At 40.1% G+C, this 19450-nt stretch overlaps 2 protein-coding genes across 5 annotated transcripts in view; both read left to right on the forward strand.

Moving 5' to 3' along the window:
- cltcl1 (clathrin, heavy chain-like 1) overlaps positions 1-5529 on the forward strand; it is a 30758-nt gene extending 25229 nt beyond the window's left edge. For 2 of the 4 annotated variants that reach the window (XM_034118177.1, XM_034118178.1), the window contains 3 exons: positions 306-332; positions 3061-3136; positions 3886-5529. In XM_034118177.1, coding sequence (XP_033974068.1) covers positions 306-332; positions 3061-3136; positions 3886-4010 — 228 coding nt within the window. In that variant the 3' untranslated portion in view covers positions 4011-5529. The remainder of the gene's footprint in view (positions 1-305; positions 333-3060; positions 3137-3885) is intronic. The other 2 variants (XM_034118179.1, XM_034118180.1) reach the window with 1 other exon arrangement.
- Positions 5530-5875: 346 nt separating this feature from the next.
- The window catches only part of si:dkey-178e17.1 (tricarboxylate transport protein B, mitochondrial), a 22487-nt gene continuing 8912 nt past the window's right edge, over positions 5876-19450 (forward strand). The window contains exons 1-2 of the mRNA XM_034118658.1: positions 5876-6472; positions 19365-19450. The exon at positions 19365-19450 is cut by the window's right edge and continues 22 nt beyond it. Coding sequence (XP_033974549.1) covers positions 6361-6472; positions 19365-19450 — 198 coding nt within the window. The 5' untranslated portion in view covers positions 5876-6360. The remainder of the gene's footprint in view (positions 6473-19364) is intronic.

Here is a 19450-nt window from a genome sequence, read left to right on the forward strand (position 1 = left end):
CACCTTTTGAATAGGTTAGTTACCGTTACCAGGTTGTGAGCACACATCCGACAGGAACCTAGGAAATGGCAGATACTGCAGAAAAAACAAAAAACAAACATTAGATATCTTCGAGCCGGGCATGAGGAGCCAACTTTGAATGTTGTGTCTGCAAACTACGCAAATGACAAATCCTTCTCCATCTGCCTTTAATAGTAGTGAAGTATATTTGCCAGTGAACTCCCTCTGGTCCCGATGATTTTCTAAAATGCTGACCTGTAGACATGAGAGGTCACTTGAGGTCATCTCTTTGGGTTCTCTTCCAGGTTGATGAGTTTGCAGCGAAGGTGACGGTCTCTGGCCCTCTTTTTTATTTCTCCTTTGTGTTCTGTGTGTTTTTGTTGTAACTTATCTCTTAGGTTTCTGATGTAGGAACCTAGCATGGACTGTAGACTGAGTACGGCCTCACTAGCTCTGGTCTTGGAGAGCTGTAGTGGTTTGTGCAGGCTTTTGTTCCACTTCAGCACCAACACAATACGTTTTACATTTTGAGTATATCTGTATAGAGGCAGTTTCTAAATTATCTACCTGGGGTACGTCATTGTCTCAGTTGTATTGCTAATGAATGTTAAAACAAAGGCTTTAATTAGTGATGCAGAAACAAACTAATGAAAATATGAATAACGGAGTCAACAGTTGGATTAGAGCAGTTTCTGACTCAGATTGGATATATGAATTGAATGACTATAAGGTTTAAAGAAGCACTATATCAATATTTATATGATAACAATGGAAATAATTGCACTAGTTTGGTACGTTTGAAACTGTTCCCTTTGAGCTCCTAACTGGCCTCTCCAGATTTTCGTAGTATCCAGGAGGTTTAATGTGGTATAAGGAAATGTCTAAGAGCTGCTGTGTTGATGGCTGGAGCCAAAGCCTGTGCACCATCTTGTTCTTCAGGATTAGTCTGTCCTGGCCTAACAGAAACCTCTCTCACCCTCTATCTCCTCTCTCTTGGGGCTGCATCTAGTGTTAAGTAGCATTCATTAAATCCTGACAACTTCAGTTGTGCTGATGCAAAAGATTGATGATATGGTACAATATAGAGTAATACAAGGAACACAGTGATTTTCCCTCCTGGCTAATGCTTTATAAATATCAGGAGAGCGAGCCACTGTTAACTTGTTAGATGCATCCCCATGTTTCTAACTCCTGGTTAACAAGTGTTGGTTTAAAGTATGTACCTGTTATTTAAATGCAAGGCTTCAAACACTAACTAACGTTTATGGAGTGCCCTTTCCTCTTTCTGTCTCTGGGAAAGAAATACGTATTTCTTTGCTAAGTAGTGGCCATTCAGGAAGTGAAATACCAACTTCTTGTACATTGAAGTTTTCAATCATATACTAGGAGACAGAGTTTAAGTTGTACCAACATGTTGTTGTTAGTCTCACTGTTGGAAATCAACAAGCAGCATAGCAAAATAATATTTTGTTTTATGATACAATCATATCAATTTCGATTGGATGATTACTGTATTTCAACTCTTTATTATCACTCCTCATAATAATTTGTTATAATGTATAGAAAAGTGATTCACAGTGCAAGTGCTGTTTTACCAGTTCAGTCCTTTTTGTTTTTTTCCCTCATCTTTCAAAATTATGACTAAACAGAAATTAACTTGCAACAGATATTTGTTCTATTCAGCTGCCTCAGCAGTTGAAGCAAAAATGCTTGATCATTGATTTGCACTTAGTGGGTAGGACTATTGGCAACAATGTCACTGCCCAAACACTGATGCCTGGCACAGATCAGCCTAACCTGTAAGCTTCTCACACGTAGCTAGCAATCCGGCAGAATGACATATTCTAAATGTAGTTCTGTCAGGAGGGCCTGCGCACAGGATGCATGTGGAAGCTGTGATTGTCCTTTATTGATATGGGATTGTTAACTGGGAATGTCTGAAATGTAGCATCAGCACATAGGCATGTATAGCTTCTCCTTTACTTAATACAACATGTAATATTTCTTTAACCTCGAGTCCCACCACTATTGTTTTACTTTTAAAGGGTCAGTTTACACAAAAAAACAAAACTACCTCCCCCAAGGGTATCTAGCCACGAAGCCATGATGTAGATTTGGTTTTATTTGCTGAGTTTTAAAGGTACATGCCGATGCTTTATTTCTGTTGCTCAAAAAAAAAATTAAATTAAATTAGGAAAATAAAAAGCATTGAATGACCAGATATGATGTCCTTGCTATCTATCTTGTTATTTATAATGTCCCACATACCTTGTACACTTTTTTCATTAACGACTATTTTCAATTGAGTGTATAAAATAGTGACGACTGTTGATAATGAAGTCTGTGAACTTTTTATGATAAAAACGGACATCCTATCTGGAAAAAGACATTGCTTTGGAGTTCACATTTTTCAGTGCTTCAAGTAACATTTTATTCCACTTGATTGAATTAGGGTGATCGTAGTAATTAAGTCTCAGCAGTCACTATCTGCCTGGTATGATACCACTAGGGGTTAAGTAGTTATTTGTTTTTTGTGACTGGGGTGAACGGGCCCTTTAATTGTTGAATTAACATTTCTACTGGAAGCTGTTTTAAAATGTCTCACCAAACCTGCATGGCATCTTCTCTCAGGTAACCTGCACTGTGGAGTTTCTGTGTGTAGTTTGTCTAGAAGTTGATATGATACATCTACAGTGTTAACAAACGTATTCATCACTATTTGTTTTTTGAATTGAAAGAGAACTTTAGTCTTACTGCTGAAGCATTTAGAGTTTAGGGTATATTGCGGAACATTAAATATATTCTTGTAAAAAAAAAAAACAGGCACACTGTGATCATACATCGTACATTAATATAAATATTTTTTTTAATTGAAAGCTGGCATTGTTTTGTCTCATGCTACCAATAGGACAGGGGACATAATCTGACATTTGTATTTAGTTTACAGACTGCAAAGCAAAGTACATGGGGTCACAAGGTTTCTGTAGGATACCTTTTAATATATTAAATCAGACTGTCTTATGAGTTATACTCGTCTGAGCTATCCTCTTTTTTTGCCAGGTGGACGAACTGGAGGAGGCAGACAGCCAAAGGAAAACTGAAGAGGAGGTGACAGAGCCTCAGCCCATAGTGTTCGGTAAGTTAACCAGAGGGTTGAGATTTCTAAATAGGAGAAAATGGCCTGCAGTTTTTTTCGGAATAAGCCCAACTGTCTGTAAAAGACTTGGTGGAAAATGGCTGTTGGATTTGAAATGTAACACTACCCAAACATATACTGATTGGATGAAGGTGAAGGAACTGAAACTTTAAGCACATAGCCAAAAACGATATCGTCGTCGTTGTTGTCAAACTTTGACCATTTTGTGCACATTTAATTAAAACCAGACAGACAGAGGAGATCTGTCATTTAACTAAACAACCTTTTGTCAAATTAGTTTACGCCCAAAAGAAAACAAAATTATTCAAATTATTTCATTTGAAGTTTGCCCTAGGCAAGTTTACTGATAACAAAGACACCTGTTTGTATTTAAACCATCAGCAAATTCAGTATGGGCTTTTATCCTATGATATTTTTCTTCATGAAAACAATTTAAGCACATCATCTGGGAAAATCAGGACAAGGGCATGGCTTGTGCCCAAAAATAGATTTGTTAGTAAATCATAATTTTTGGGATTATTTTCCACATAATGACCATGTTACAAACAAAGAAAAACCTAATGACAAAGATATCAGTATTGGTAACAAAATTACTAAAAAACTCTTTGACAAATGATATCTAAAGCAACATGCATACACTTGTCCAAAAGTTGAGATCTCGTCAATTAGCATGTAACCCTGTGTGTGTGTGTGTGTGTGTGTGTGTGTGTGTGTGTGTTTGTGATCAGGCCAGCAGCTGATGTTGCCTGCCTCTCCTGCTCCGGTGGCTGCCCAGCCGCCGTACCCAGGCTACGGTTACCCAGCTGCCCCGGCGGGCTTCCCTGCTCAACCTGCCTACGGCTACAACATGTAGAGGCTTGACCCCGCCTCGTCCACCCCTCTCCCCTGCACATACTCGCACACCTTGGACCTAAACCACACTGAACCGTGCTGCTCTGGGTCTCAATTGGCAGCACGGAGACCCCTGAAACTGACCTGGTCCTTCATTCCCAATGAGACTGAAACTGCAATATAAATCCATCATCTCTACTTCTCCACACATACTGCAGAACGACCCCCTCTTACAAGATTGCTGTACCCTCCCCCCCTTTCTTTTTTCCACATGGACAGTATAATTGCATCCCTGATCTACACAGCATGAAGTCACCTCTCAGCTTCTAGAGGAATTAACACACCGAAGAAAATACGAGTCACACTAAACCACCCTGACCTGTTGCTGTTCCATATAGACTTTATTAACAATAGAGCTACTTTATTTTCAAAAAGATTCAGCACTGATGAGGAAGAGACTTGTTACCGAGGAGAGGAGGGGGCTTGGGTGTGTCTCCCTGGTCCCTTCTAAAGCACTGCTACGGCCTTATTTACTTTGAGGAGGCGGCAAAAAAACTGGCTCATTTGTTCATGTTCAATTTCACAACTGTCTCATGCTCTGGTTAGACAGATGGTTACTGTGCAATAGTTTTGTTTGTCTTCTCACAACAGTTACACAAGTGTTTGCTGTATATGGACTGAGAACACTTGTTTATGAGGTTATGGTACTGTCTGTGGATGTGTGTGTGTGTGAGTGTGTGTGTAGCCTCTAAAGCTTTTGAGGGATACGTCAACAAACCAAGAGACACTCAATGAAATGTCCATCACCTGCAAACCTTTCAGAGCTGTTGATTGCGTCCATCGACTTTTTGGACTGCGGACATCTGGATTTCCAGTATGCTTGTGACAACAAGAAAGAGGAAAGAAAGAAGGTGAAATAATAATAAAAAAAATGCTATATGCTGTAGTCTGTGCATGTGCTGCCAAACTATAATGCTGCAACCAGGAGCACAATTTTCATGTTGCATATATCAAGTATTACTAATGTTGTGTGTGACGTTATATGAAACTTTCTCACCCGACTAACAGAAAACGGTGATGAAGCTCCTACAGACTCGAGTAAATTAAAACGCTGGATCATTAGCTCACATCCTGGTGCCAGTTGATTCACAAAAATAATCATTATTGTACTGAAAACTGTATAATTTAAGCTATATTGAAATACCTAACTAATCAAAGAAGTCGGATATTATGGAATACCGTATGTATTGTCTATAGTGTGTTGTTGTAGTCTCAAAAAGCATAATGATTTTTGTAAGAAAATGACAAAATGCAAAAACAGCAGGTTAATAAATGGCAAAGTCTTGAGGCAAGGCTGCTCAAAGTGACAGTTTAGTTGATTGTTTACTTCCACTGCTTTCCGACAGTCCCTGTAGGATACACTGAGGTCTGTCCCTCCGTGGTGTCAACTTTGGATTTGTCAAAGCAAAAGCTGCACACGACTGACTCCCTTTATCTGCACAAGTCGAGCATACAGAAAGAGGAATAAAGTTTACACACAGTAGTGTTGGTGCATTTTTTTAATTCCTTCACATCTTAGGAAATATTAACAAGCTCTCTGTTGTTTTCAATGTCTATGTTTTGTGTTTCTGGAGGTGTGAACAGCTGGGAACATTTATGCCATGGTTTCTTTTGCTGCACCCTTTTTCCATCCCTTGCTACACTGACATTTTGGTTACCAAGCTGCCAAGACCCGATTCATGGTTTCTGTGTCTCTTTGTTCGGAGGGGGTGTGGCCGGGCTGTCTCGACCTATCACTGGCTGCTGTTGGGAAAACACGGAAGGTTTTCGTAGTAAAATATGTAATAACAGGGGAAACCGATTTTATTCTCCCTATCTGAGCTGCATTTAAATGGTAATGCAAACCCTGAGAGGCTGCGCCCCGCCCTTTTTCTGTGGTGGAATAAAGGTGGCCAGTCTCCTCTCACTCCGTGACCCCTGTCAGTCGCACTACAGGCTTGGTGGTTGTTGAAATGCACTTTTGTACACGCGGCAGATACGGAGAAACTGCTCCGGCCGCGCCTCCTTGCTTCCGGGTTGCTTTGCTCTCACCTACGCGCTTCAGTCGTGATACAGCGTTAGTTACCATGGCCACACATCGCAGATATTGGCTATAGAAGATCCCAACTTCCTCGATAGTCCCGGGTTCCGCCCACTGTCAGCAGATCAGCTGGAAGCTCCGCGCGTCACCGGCATCAGAAGCGCACCAGACAGCATCCGTCCATGTGTTGCGCGCTCCAGCCTACTTGGGAAAACAAACTGCAAGCTACCTAATAGATTAAAAACATCACAAGACTAGATTTCTAGATATTACTGTTCATTTTCCCGTCATCATGCAGGGTAGAGGCACATTTATCAGCCCTTTCCCCAGACCCCGGTGTTTGGCGGCCGCGGCTCCGGCGGGGAAAGCTAAACTGACCCACCCGGGGAAAGCCATACTGGCAGGTAAGTTAATTAATTGTCAAGCGGAAAAGTCAGAGTTGGACAAAATGTCACTGGTTAGAATGCTGGGTGATTATAACTTTATTGTAATTATTGTTGAATATGGTCATAATCTGTGAAATTATGTTGCAACAATAATGCATATACTGGAAATATCTATAAAGGCAAAACAGGTAACCATTCAAACTGGACTGACTTAATGGTAACTTCATGTAGTCACACCCAAAGAAAGTCATGTAAAGTCAACCATTTTTTTACATTTTGCACAAACAGTTTTTCATTTGTAAAATTATAAACGTGATGTTAGTTATTTGTTACGACTGTGCAGACGTTTTGTTTTTTTCCATTTCGTTTTATCTCGAGTCTGTTTGGCTGCACGGATCACATCCAAGGCGTTTCTCTTCCTTAATGACACGTTTCACTTTAGTTAGTGGAGCTGCACAGAGGAAGTATGTGAGAGCTGCAAAACATGTTTCTCAAGATAAACGATGAGCTGTAAAACGAGGTATTTCAACAGTGTTACTAGATCGTCCACCAATTCCTGATTCTGACCCCCCTGACCCGTGAAATTATTTTTAAGAGCTTATTGCCCCAAGAAAAACAAGAGTTTTCTTACTGACAGTGCCAGAGGCAGATCTTACCTGCAGCACTGATGTGATTGTATCCATCTAATCTACAGATCACCTCCAGTGCACTTTACGTAATGGTATTAGAGTGGTTTGATGCATGCAGCAGTGTAGGGGACACTTTCTCCTGAGACAAGCACTAGAACCATTTAAACAATGAAGGTGAGCGAGAGGACAGACCTTTAATGTTAAGCATTTCTCTTGATCATATGATTTCAGACATCAACCAAATTAATCTCTACCATAACTGATCGCAATCAATTTTTCTGGTGTACATAATGTTATGATCTAAAAGTCCCTGAGCAGCTAATAAATGGACCTCGTAGTTGGATTACTTTCTCAAATATAAATGATGTGCTGTAGTCTCTGTGTCAGTACCAGAAAATTCTGCAACTGGAAAAACAATATTTTCATCACAATCATTTAAATAGAATATAATGGGTTAACTCTATAGTCAATAAAATGTCCAAAAATATTGATATGACGTACCCAGAGAGTGACCAGACTTTCTTAGTTTGACAGTTTAAAAACAACCCACATAAATAATTTGTTATTGTACATAATATGAAACAGAATAATAAAACAATCTATGAACTGAAGCTGCACATTCAACTAATATTAAGTAAAACATTTTAACAAATCTATGAATTGACTTTTTGGTTTAGCACCACTTCAGCTGCTTGTTTTAGACATACCTGTGATTAATCAGTTTATCCCCGCTGAGGTTCAGACTCTCCTCTCCTGCTGCTCCCCCCTCTTGTGTTGATGATCGGGTGCAGCAGATCCGTTGATGAAGCGCAGAGATGCTGCTGTATTAAGGCCACATGCTGATATTTGGCTGCACTCTGTTGATTTCAGTCTTGTTTTCTGGCACCAGATACATCCTGAATATTTTATTGTTTTGAATTAATTACTTTTGATTGAAGATTGAAAAAAACAATTTAAAGCTGCAACTTACAGTTATTTTAGTTTTCTGCTGTTACTGTTGTCAATTGAATTGTTGGAACCAAAAGTCAGAAAAAAGTCAAAATGCCTGCATGAGTCCTCTGAACCGAAAGGGACATCTTTAAATTACTTGTTTCACCTGGCCAAGTGTACAAACAATTCAACATAATATATATGAGAAACAAAAGCATCACATCTTGAGAAGTCTAAACCAGCCAATGTTTAGTATTATTTGCTTGAAAATACTAATAATTGATTTATCAATCATCAATTATTCCTTTAAACTCTAAAGTGTTTGCATACATGCTCAGTGTAGTCATATGTTAACAGTAACATACATGCTGCTCTGTCAGCTGCTGTAAATGGGAAACATTTGCAATGCCCGATTCAATTTAGATTTAGATTCATGTTTACATGATGTGGCACACAAGTAACATATACCGCATCATACACAATGACAAAAAATAAAGAATAACAAATACATTTGACATTACAGACCGTCTAAATTTCCATCAAAACCTATATCCACATATGCTTTTTACCTTCCTATTCATATGATAGGTACTTTAATTCAAAATAAAGATCATGCTCTAATGTATTTTGGAACTCGTTACTGTACGCACCAATCTGCCCTGTCAACAAGGTGTATCCAAAGAGATTCAAAGAGGATTAAAACATATAAAAACAACTGTTGCATAAATTATTTATGTGTTACATGGTAGAGACGAAGAGAAAAAAGTCCCTCGACAGTCCCTATACTCGTTTCGTCCTGTCAGCCACAGAGGAATGGAAATGTGGCCGTGGAGAGACCTTTCCCCTCCCCCCCAGCCCCGTGGAGCCTGATTGACTGGAAATGGCCCAGTGTTGCTCCCGGTGTCGTTCAGCTCGTCTTCAGCCTGTCTGTCCAGTTTTGCAACAGCAGCATGATTTCATTCTTCACTCTGTCTCAACACGGTGCACCCTCTGACTCCTCCTGATCAAGAAAGCATTGATTTATCACTGTCTTCCAAAGATGTTGGAAATGACAGTGTGTGTCAGTAGGACTAGTTTAATGATAGTACATTATAGGCATGACTCAGCAGTAGATTAACTCTCTTTTGGAATCTGCCCTGAGATGTCGTCTATCAAAAAGCTCAGCTAATTGTTTACATTGTCTCGATACCAAATCTCCTCACCTATCTGTAGCAGTGCATAAATCCAATTGACATGTCTCACAGTGTTGTGACATGCTAATGCTACTTAAAATGTATCTGTCATGTTTAGCAGTATGTCTGTGTGCAGATAGCCAGCCTTACGCACATGCCCAAAGGCTCTGTGTAGACAAAGCAAGAAGTAGAAGGTCAAAGCCTAATGGATTAAAGATCCCACATAGACAGTGGTTGTGGAGGATGGGTGCACATTTCCAAAGCTTTTAGAGGTCTGTGAGCTCTCGGCTAGTTCAAGTCTTCCCTCAACAGTCAGTGGTGATGACTGAAGTTCAGACACGGAAGTAGTGAGAGCTTTATCTTTGTGAAGCCTTAGGGAGAGAGAGCGCTAAATGGGTCCCTGGTCCTGATTCACTGTCTGCTGTGCATTCATACACTGTTCTATTGTGGCATTCATTTATTACCCCTCTGAGAAGAGCCTAGAAAGCAGAGGGATGGACAGAGAGGGAAAGTATTTTCATTATTATCTTGATAACAGGATAGATTTGATTCTCCACTGAGACAAGTGTGTTTTTATGTCACTTTTCCTGCTCTCTTTTCGTCTTTTCCTCTCCTCCGTCTCTCTCTCTGGCCTCAGGACAGCCTGTTAAATTCTCTGAGTGGCTGTCTCCTCTCAGGCTCAGAGGGTTTGTCAAACTGTGCGCTTACTCCATGTTGCCTCGGTGACGTACACAGTCTCCTCCCCTCCCCTGTGCTGATGCCTGCACACCCTGAGTACCAGGAGCTGCTAGATGATAAATTACAGTGCACCCCTTTAACACCTCCCCCCGCCTGTCAGCTACATATTGGTGTTATGCATCCACACAAACAAATAGCTGTGCAGAAATCAGCACAGTAATTTTAAATATATTAGACCCATGTGACTGCCGACTTAATAATACATTAGTTTCTTAATTGCTTGCTTCATTACCGCACTACACAGATGCTTTTAGATGTTTGCCTTATCATTTTCGCCAACAGACTGAGAGTTTTTATATATATTTTCTCTTTCAATTAGCCACTGGTTTTAATTGATGTCACTATTGTGTAGAGAAACTGGGCTTGTTTGATATAATTAATCAGGGTTGTCAGGTATTTGCTATAATTTGTCAAAGTTATATAATCACAGCAGGGTCATTCATTTTAAAGTAATTACCTTAGTGAAACACGTCGTAGAGTTGAAAGATGGTCGCCCAACAACAATCTTTTAAAGGCCTCATAGTGTTGTTCTCTATCTGCTTCCTACTGAGTGATATAGAAGATTGTTAGAGAATTTTGACAAAAAAACAGTTATGAATCAGTGATGTAAAGCATGGAAAGCCAAACGTTTTTATTCTTTATCTGGTAAGAGCCTTGCAGCTTTGTCTACTACTGTACACAGTGTCATATCAACCTGTGGGCAGTTGTCCCGTTCATTTAAATCAGCGAACAATCTGCATGCTGCAGTTAAAACAGTTCCTATGTAAAATTAATCAGCATCCTCCCAGTAATTAAACATCAGTGAAGCATTAGGGAGTGTTGAGCGCGACAGAGGAAGGCTTAAAGGCCAGACGTCAGATGAATAATTCTTTTCATGTTTTGCTCTGGGCAAACAGGAATATGACGGCTCTCTTATTAGGACACCTCATGTTTGAAGTACATCAGTCCTCTGGCTATGTTCTCCGTTTGGACTGGAGATATAGACTTAATAACATCTTCCCCCTGACTCCAGAGAATTTAAAGGAATCTAAATAAGGAACATCTGGATGAATAATAAATTGATTATGCTGGAAAACTGCTTATGAATCTGCTGGCACATACACCAAAAAACACACGTACAGTAGATACACACTGTTGACTGTTGGGATGAGTTTGTCTTAGCCGAACATGGAGTCACTGAAAAATAAATCGGTACCACTTTACAATAAGACTATACCCTTATAAAGGGTTTACGAATAGTTTGTAATTAATTAATTAATTAGGTTATGAACACTTTATAAGTCATTCATAAGGATAGGGAGGCTGTGGCGCTCCCCGTCGCCTGTGAGTCGAACTCATTCTTGGTAGCGACAGCCAATCACGTTCACGTCTGCTACCAAGATTCTACCAAGAATTGAGAGCTCTGGCCAATCAGCGCCCGTATTGCTACCAAGAATTGCCCCCGCAGCAACCAAGAATTGACCAATCAGCGTCTCCGTAGGCGGGCTATACTCTGCGGACGCCGCGAGAGAGAGATTCACTTTTTCCCAACATCACGAAAGTAAGTACATCATCCTTTAACTATGTTGTCAACGCTTATAAACTGTCATATTAGATGTATAGATATATTTTAACTAAACAACATGTTGCACAGGGACATTTAACTAATGACTAGCGAACCGGACATGTCCCGTAACCGTTCCATGTATGCAGGGGCGCCACCAGGGATTTTGGGCCCCATGAAAAGATATCACATTGGTTACTTACATTTATTTTTCTTAATGTTCTAAAATTGTTCGGGCCCCTGTCAGTCACGGGCCCTTAGAATCGTCCTAACTTTTCACCCCCTCACGGCGCCCCTGCATGTATGTGATGTTTACCGGTAGCGGATTATTATGTAGCCTACATGTATCGTCAATTTAATGTTGACATATCTGGCTAAATAACATGCCTGTTTATGACATTACCCAGTTTAAGTTAAGGACTAACATAACTACGAGCTAGAGAGAATCTCGGACGGGACCGGACGGGGCTTCTTTTATTGTCTTTTTTTTCTCCGTCACCGGTGGCAGCGACCGACGTGTTTTAAAAGGGAATTTAGTCTTTAAGCAAGCTTTAACAGCATGATATACAAATAAAACAAGAGCAAAACAAATCTTGCCCTTGACTGTAACCGGACACCTGTTTTTATTTTACCATTCATTTAAATACTAAACCTCACTTGTAAACAATGAAAGTCCGGGGGGGACAGTGAAGGGAAGTTACAATGCAGTTAACACCACCTTTTATTATGAAATACTTGTACTTGAGTAGGCAGGCCTGTTTCCATTGTAAGGTACTTTAATACACTATAATTGAGAGGAAATTATTAAATAGTTAGTATGAAGGTCGAGTTTTTCATACAAAATAGGCTATTTATACATTTCGATTGATTGATTACATTTAAATGCATGATCTGCATTTGTACTTGTTTTTATTCATCTTTAATTTGTATTGTATGTAGTCATCAGTTTTTATGTAAATCAATACATAATAATCAATACATAATAATCAATATGTAATCTTTTACAGCTTGTTTATTACATTTTTATTATAAATTACATATTTCTCAGGTTTTCTAAATATGACTATTTTCTTATTCTCTAGATGGAACCACGCTTTCGAAAACGGGACGGTATTCTTAACTTGACAGACACTTTGGAAGCAACAAAGGTCAAGAAGTCTAACAAAGATATGCCGTGGATTCGACCTCTTTCCCCAGAGGAAGTGATGGACATAGACAAAGCTCCAGAACAGATCACAACCAGTGGCCATCTCCCAGGTCCCACCACCACCTCGATACTATGCTCTTCCCTTCCTTGCACCGACTCCACCCTTCTCAACACCATACATGGTACCATCTGTGCAGCTTCCTCAAGTGCCTGGACCCTCACAGGTTGTGCCTGGATGCTCTCAGATGATGCTTCTCAACATGCCATTGCCATCAGCTATTCAGGCGCTAACATCCAGTCAGAGTAACGTGCCGTACACCACACAGCAGCACAGGAAAAGAAAAGAGGAGAGGGAGCAATCTGGATCAGGCAAAAGAAAAGTATGTCAAAAAGACAGACGCCATCATTTGCAAAAACTGCAACAAAGACAGGAAGCCACCAGCCCACTTACAGTACTTTGGCAATTGGTACTGTAAAGAATCAGAGACCCAGTCCTATGAGGACTGGAGGGCTGTGCTGGAGCAAAGAGGGTATGGGAAAAAAAAGAGAGGGGATGCACCTTAAATCACCAAATGTTGTGAGCAGGTGCAACTTTTTCACTTTGTTATATTTTGCACAGTTTTTTGCACTGTTTTTATTGTCTAGTTTTATTTTACACTTTACATATTGTAAGAATTGTTGTTGTTATTATTACTGTTGTTTTAAATATATAAATACATATAAAACAAGTATAATGTTTCTGTTTTGAATATTTCATCATCATATTTCACTTTCATTGTTGTTATATTTACTTAAAGGAGAGGTGTCATGCTTTTCCGGTTATTACCCGTCCCCTTGTGTGTTATGAAGGTTTTTATGCATGTAAACGGTGTGCAGAGTCAAAACCCTCTAAGTACACCCTATAGCGAGTAAAACTCTAACACAGAAAATACCTCCCCAAAACGCCTCGTTGGAGATACGCCATTGTCCATTTGATTCTTCCGGGTACGGCATGATGTCATGCCGTACCCGGAACGAAATGGACCAATCCGTGGAGCCGGTACGTTACGTCCGCGGAGCCGTTACGTTAAGCCCCCGCTGATTGGTCCAAATTGACCAATCCACGGACTTCCTCACACACACATCTGTGTGCAGGGAGCAGGCAGCTCAGCTGATTGCTCCTCCCTGGCTGCAGGCTGATAACAGACAGTTGGGATCGCGGCGAAATTCTCTCTGCAGACCCATTCTCACAGCGTTTATCAACCTTTTCCTTACTCAATATCAAGCCACACTTATTGTTTTTACTTCGGCTGTGAGTTTGTGTGTGCTCAGGATGAGTTTGGCTGTGTTTCGCTATGTATCTTAAACAAGGAAACAACACCTCCACGGAGCTCAGCGCGATTCACAACGTCCCGACCAATCAGAGCACACTGTGCTCACAGGGAGGGTGGGGGCTAGCTATTGGAGCTACAACGAGCCGTTAAAGGCAGAGAGTGAAATTCAGTGAATACACGTAGTTTACAGAGATGCTGTATGAGAAACCAATGTGAGTTTGGAAAAATGCACAATATAAATCTATTCTAGTATACCTCAACAATGGAATTATGATCAGTGGAAATGGCCATGACACCTCTCCTTTAATACTTTGTTCTTAAGTTTTAATACATTTATTAAAAGTTGTAATTATAATAATAAATGCACAAAATAACAATAATCCTCATATTTGTCATATTACTTATATTCTAAGTACTATTCTATATTAAGTACATCTATAGAAGTACTGTACAATGATGTACTTCCTTGCATGCTCCTTAATACTTCACTCCATTTCAGAAGCAAATATTTTACTCTGAACCTCATTGATTTGATAACATGAGTTACTTTGAAGATTTAGATTCTGTTACAAAGTACAATAATATAAACAGACAATGAATCACGAATGATTATGGTGAAGAACTGAAATGATCCATTGATTTTATTCACAACCTACCCAAAAGTATGGTAAAATAATAAATAAGCTCCAACTTTACATTTATGCATGTTCTGACATACAAGGGATTGAACGGGATTCGAAACCGCGCTCGCAGGGTGTATTTCGGCTACTTCACGGTTATCAAACATAGACTAACGCGCTATGTCTTTGGCTCAGTGGGTAGTGTGCTGGACTTCGAATTAGGGGGTAGCAAGTTTGAGTCCCACTGCAGTCAGCATGTCGTTGCGTCCCTGGGCAAGACACTTCACCTCAAATTGCTCCTATTGTCCACAGTACTGAATGTATGTAAGTCGCTTTGGATAAAAGCGTCTAACAAGTGTCATGTAATGTAATGTGCTTTTATAAGACATGAGATAAACAGGGCAACTGTGACCGGTTGCTTGCCAAATAGTGAGCCCACATTTATCTGTACTGCTAAGTCTTATATTGGCTACTTAGCTTACTTCGTCTTCTTCATCAGCCAGCATCCTTGGTATCTGTTGCTCACTGAGTTGATTCTCGCTAAGTAGCCAATATAAGGCTTAGTCATCTTGCCAAATAGTGAGCCTGTGTTGATATATGAAAACTATGTTAGAACTGGGTTATAAATGGTTCTTAATAGGGTTTACAACCTAATTCATGACCTAATTATAAACCCTTTATGAATCCTTTATAAGGGTAGTCTTATTGTAAAGTGGTACCAATAAATCTTAGATTTCAGTTTTTTGCAACACTGCTTTAAAAATATTTATCTTAAGGAAAATAAAATACACATTTTCGAACCTGCCACATCCAGACACCATGCTAGATAGTCAGCTGATCCAAAAATAAATGTTGTTTTTTTTGTGGACCAGATGTGTTGGATGCTCATTAGAGTCACCACAGCAGGCAGGACAAGATTTCAGAGACAGTTCCTCCCTGTCAGCTGGCGGCCTCTGTGTCTCTCTTTACTGTGAGAAAAGTGGCTCTGAAGTTGTGTCTGTGTGTGCAGCATGCATCAGTAGATTTGTGGAAATGTGTTTACACATATATAACGAAGTATAAGCTGTTGGATGGATTGTAGTGATATAGAGATTTGTGGTCCCCAGAGGATGGTCTTGTAAACCTCAAGTGTCGCTAGCAGGTTGACATTTTCTTTATTTCTTTATTGAAATTTCTCAACAATCATTAGATGGATTGCTCTAAAAGTAACTAAAAATGTCCATAGTGACCAGAGGATAAACCTCAATGACTTTGACGATCCCCTGACTTTTCGTCCATCCTGTTTTTAACGTGACTCTAGTGCAAAATGCCAGGTCCATAATGCAATGGATTTTCAAATTTGGTATGGAAGAACGTCATTAGAACCCCAACCTTAACACCTTCACACATCTTTGGGTAAAACGTGAACGCTCACAGGCTCACCAAACATCAGTAGCTCACTTACATTCAGGTTGTCATCCATTAGAAAGAAGCTTTTATAGCAGCTTTTTAATCTCGTGTACGTAAATAGTATGTGTAATTTTCAAATACAGGCGTAATGTTCACATCTGTAGTGTTGGTAGAACTATAAAATCACTTTGTCCATGCACAGTGTTACCTTCTATACCATACATCAACATATAGTTTCCGATTTGTCAAACTGCTGCTTAGCTTGAGGTAGTTTCCAGTCTCCTCAGAGTCTGTAGACGCAGGCTCTACCTGTTTCCGCCTCCTCTGGGCTCTGAATATCACTCAAGCCATTTTCTATTTCTTGTCGTGTAATAGTGAGTGTCAAGGATCTATGTGGATGTATTGATTTTATGACACAGTGTGGAGAGGTGTTGCTGTGAGATTAAGGAGAGAGGAAAGAAGGTGCTGCTCATAGAACGGGAAGGAGAGGGAGTCTATTTGTGAAGATGAGGATTAATGAGCATTTTTCTCCTGTAACCCACGTTTCACGGTTGCACAGGAGTCATTTTGGGTGTCTGTAGCAAAATGGATGCAGGTAGCAAAATGAACTAGAAGACAAACAAACTGCTCCTTCACCACGGGGGCTGTGATTCTGATGAGGATTGATTGTGTGTGTGTTGCGCAGTCGCCGCCTCTGAGTGATTGCTGCTTGGTTTTCACGTGTAGCGTCTGGCTGAACACAGATGAATGAGGTTTATTGTTTCCTCTTCTCTAAGGTACACTGAACCACTGATCCAGGATCCGGGTCTGGAATGGAGCATTGCAAAGCTCGTGGGATTTATTTTATGTCTTAGCCCCCTAACACTTACAGTATACTTACAACTCTGTTAGGATTCAAAGAATTACAGCTCACTGGCCTGTTGATTAAAGTGTGTGTGTGTGTGTGTGTGTGTGTGTGTGTGTGTGTGTGTGTGTGTGTGTGTGTGTGTGTGTGTGTGTGTGTGTGTGTGTGTGTGTGTGTGTGTGTGTGTGTGTGTGTGTGTGTGTGTGTGTGTGTGTGTGTGTGTGTGTGTGTGTGTGTGTGTGTGTGTGTGTGTGTGTGTGTGTGTGTGTGTGTGTGTGTGTGTGTGTGTGTGTGTGTGTGTGTGTGTGTGTGTGTGTGTGTGTGTGTGTGTGTGTGTGTGTGTGTGTGTGTGTGTGTGTGTGTGTGTGTGTGTGTGTGTTGATTCAGCTTAGTGGTGCTCAGTTTTGTATCATTTAGGGATCATTAGTTTGATCAAGGTAAAATCAAAGATGGATGATTAGCAATTTATAATTGTGTGCTGACTCACATGTTAAAGGACCATGTTTATGACATTGATTCAGATAAATGGCTGTTTTAAGTTTAGGTAAACCAAATTTTATAGAAACATACATTCAAACCTATTTCAGATGTCATGCTTTAAAACATTTTGGTGTGGATTTTAACTAATAGTTGAATCACACAATTTCAATATTAGAATTTGGCCCTTTTAGTATTTGTCCGCAATAAGATCACATTGAGATAAATGACGCTTAATGATTATGTTAGATAAGTGTGCAGCCTTAAGTAAAAGCCATTTTCCTTATTGATTTCCTTTATTAAATCAGTCGCTCTCACAGAAAAGGGGGGCGCAGACAAAGAGAACACGGTGAGTCAGATGCTTTTAAGGCTTGAGCAAACTGAGACGTCGCTTATGCAAAAGGTCACGACTACTATCAGGAATACTGTTATGTTCATTTAGTGTGCATAGAAACTTTGGGTATTTCATTTGAATTGCACTGCCATCTACTTATAGTCCTTTAGTGTGTGTCCTGGGTTAAATATATGTTTTTATCTTAAGTGGAGGCTTGACTTTGAGGTGTCACAGGGATAAAGGTTGTGTTGACAACAGTGACGAGTGCAAAACTGCAGAGCTAAATCGCTCACATGCATGTTTAAACTGTAAGAAAGAACACTGCCTCACTAACAGATTTGTAAGACTTAATTTCCTTAAAACAAAGAACATTTCTGCCAGTAGTCTTAGTATGAGAAACGTCTTGAGTGATCTCATAACTCCAAACAAGAAACAAGATAAGATGGATAATTACATTTAAAAAATGTTTTGAAACTTGTTGATTTTACGTGAATTTATGTTATTCTCCTGTTTAAAGAAATAGGATTTTAGGACTCAATTATCGCCAAACGACTGGTTCAAGCTCTGAGTCATAGTAACACAAGAGACATTAAATTCCCCACAGAGAGTTGGAGGAAAGCAGCACATGAATGCACCAGTGTATCTGGATTCTCTACAAACAAAAACATATGCCATGAAAATAGTTGGAAGGATGCTATAATCACTTTAATATTCTTCACGAAGAGGCTTTGCTTAGGGTATTGTTTGTAATCGAATGGGAACTCTTGACTGGGAAGTCTTTTAAAAGCATCTGAGCTACTATTCTTTTCTTCATAAAACATCTCAACTGGTATTTCCCCAAAACAGATAGACAACCACTTCCTGTTGAAACCACTTCTCTTTGTGCCAGATTTAGACTGTTTATGGGACAGAAAAGGCATTTCAGTTTGTGACCATTCATGGGTTTTTGAATGTCTCGTGTTCTGACTAACACAAATACACATTATGTACTGTAACATTTTCCTCATAATGTTTGTTTTGTTTTGGGGGAGGCCTGTCTTTATGTTTGTGTGTAACCACCCGACGTCTGTGTGTATCCCTTGCCCAGTGCTTGTGTGCATGTATCATCGAGTTAATGGAGGGTCTTGGCCTGGGTAATGGAGCCCCTCCCTGCAGCCTGAGCAGATAATTAAATTAACGTCAGCCCTCTTTACATTCTCCCTCCCGGCCTCGTGACTCATCGTGTTGTGATTCGGCCTCGCGTTTGGACACTTGTCCTCATCCACTCAACTCATCCACTGTGCGGGTTTCAGGCTGAACTCTTACACACGCTTATTCATTCACTTCTGATTTCTTTCTTTTAGTGTATTTTCAATCTAGACATACGATCATTTGAGAGGCAGATACATTCTCTCACACAACCCTTTCCTCTCCTCTCAAACAGCACAGGCGCTGTGTAGTTTAGCCGTGGTAGGAACAGTTGATTTATCTTTGCTCTACTCGTTACTCTTCCTCCATCAGCTAAGACGCTTTTAATGTTTATGGAGGGAAAGCCATTTGTGGAGTCTCTGTAATGATCCATAACGTAATGGCACAATTCATAAAGGGGATGGGGAACTGAATCAGGCTTTCTTAGGCTGCAGCCAGGCAGGCATGGTATGATACGTTTAGGCAATATGTCAACAAAGCTTCCTTTTCCTGCTTGGGCATTCGTTTCTTGTTCACATTAAAGTTGATTTATACCAAATCTTTGTGTTCCATATATTAACAAACGATGATTCTCTGTGTTTTCCAGGGGGCCTTGCAGGTGGAATAGAGATCTGCATCACCTTCCCAACAGAGTATGTCAAGACCCAGTTACAGCTGGATGAGAGGGCCAAT

This window comes from Trematomus bernacchii, unplaced genomic scaffold (assembly GCF_902827165.1).
Source record: "Trematomus bernacchii unplaced genomic scaffold, fTreBer1.1, whole genome shotgun sequence".
In the NCBI taxonomy this organism is placed as follows: domain Eukaryota; kingdom Metazoa; phylum Chordata; class Actinopteri; order Perciformes; family Nototheniidae; genus Trematomus; species Trematomus bernacchii.